At 56.7% G+C, this 1,484-nt stretch overlaps 1 protein-coding gene across 1 annotated transcript; it reads left to right on the top strand.

Annotated features, from left to right (window-relative positions):
• The first annotated feature begins 551 nt into the window (after positions 1 to 551).
• LOC135362012 (ferritin heavy chain-like) lies at positions 552 to 1,272 on the top strand. Its single transcript, XM_064574824.1, has one exon. The coding sequence runs from the start codon at positions 561 to 563 to the stop codon at positions 1,110 to 1,112; it is 552 nt and encodes a 183-aa protein (XP_064430894.1). The 5' UTR covers positions 552 to 560; the 3' UTR covers positions 1,113 to 1,272.
• The last annotated feature ends 212 nt before the right edge of the window (positions 1,273 to 1,484 follow it).

Genomic DNA, 1,484 nt, shown 5'->3' with positions numbered 1-1,484 from the left:
ATGCGGGGCTTGATCCCAGGACACTGGGATCATGACCTGAGCCGAAGGCAGATGCTTAACAACTGAGCCACCCATGCACCCCCATAGTCTCAAAATTTTAAGGGAAGAAAATTAGTTTATAAAATAAGGAAATGCTGCTATAGAACAATTAAGAATAAGATAAACTTCTTGCAACCTAGAAAAATTGATGCAAAATTTAAAACGCATTAGAAGCCAGGCACTCAGCACAGTTTCCCTCTCTTATGCAGGCTCTGACAGAACCTGAACCCAGTGCTTGTGGCCCGCCCCCTTCTTTCATCCTTCACTTCCTTCTCCCCCTCCCCCACATAACGGATCCTCCCTCCCCCTCCCCCACCACTTCTGGGTAACGGTTTCCAACTACCGGCCCCATCTCAGAGCTGTTGCCACCTGGCACGGAGCCTGTCTGCCTCCGGCCTCTCTCTTCATTCACACTGGGAAATCTCCGAGGCCGCCACCGCCTTCGGCCCCACCGCTGCCCGCTGCGCAGCCCTCGATTGCGCGCCGCCTTCGCCTTCGTCTTGGTGCCCGGGCCGCCAGCCATGGCCACCGCGCCGCTCTCCCAAGTGCGCCAGAACTACCACCCCGACTGCGAGGCCGCCATCAACAGCCAGATCAACCTGGAGCTCTACGCCTCCTGCGTGTACCTGTCCATGGCCTGCTACTTCGACCGCGACGACGTGGCCTTGAAGAACTTCGCCCAGTTCTTCCTGCGCCAGGCCCGCGAGGAGACCGAGCACGCCGAGAAGCTGATGCAGCTGCAGAACCAGCGCGGCGGCCGCCTCCGCCTGCGCGACGTCAAGAAGCCGGACCGCGACGACTGGGAGAGCGGCCTGAGGGCCATGGAGTGCGCCCTGCACCTGGAGAAGAGCGTGAACCAGTGCCTGCTCGACCTGCACCAGCTGGCCGCCGCCAAGAACGACGCCCACCTGTGCGACTTCCTGGAGCGCCACTACCTGCACGAGCAAGTCAAGTCCATCAAAGAGCTGGGGGGCTATGTCACCAGCCTGCGCAGGATGCGGGCTCCCGAAGACGGCATGGCGGAGTACCTCTTTGACAAGCTCACCCTGGGCGACGGCGACGAAAAGAACTGAGGTGGGACTGTTCCCCTATAGCCCAGGGTGCGTGGCGACTTTCCCTGATCACCATGCCGAGCACGCATACTGCAGCATCGCCTTTGCGAAACGTTCCAGTTTTTTTCTTCCAGTTCTGCCATAAATAAAGTTAATTTGGTTTCAATAAAGTTATTTGGTTCTTAAAGAAAGGTTTCTGGTTGATTCGCGTGCCAATCTTTCGCCTTTTAGGTTTTAAAACAGGTATCCAGGAGTCTCTCTATCCACCCAACCCCATCCACATGCAGCTCAGGATCTCGGGAGATGGAGGGAGAAGGTATTCCATGGGACCCTGGAAAACACAAATCAATTTTCCCTTTATAAACGATGTGGGGGCAGGGAGGTGGTGGGGTG

Source organism: Mirounga angustirostris, unplaced genomic scaffold (assembly GCF_029215605.1).
Source record: "Mirounga angustirostris isolate CCGP_5_RB_7025 unplaced genomic scaffold, mMirAng1.0.hap1 SCAF_11, whole genome shotgun sequence".
In the NCBI taxonomy this organism is placed as follows: Eukaryota; Metazoa; Chordata; class Mammalia; order Carnivora; family Phocidae; genus Mirounga; species Mirounga angustirostris.
The sequence above is the reverse complement of the archived record's forward strand: the minus strand, read 5'-3'. Positions and strand labels throughout refer to the sequence as shown.

Bases quoted from the DNA above. Each gene is read 5' to 3' on its own strand.
- LOC135362012 (XM_064574824.1), top strand. From the start codon at position 561: ATGGCCACCGCGCCGCTCTCCCAAGTGCGCCAGAACTACCACCCCGAC.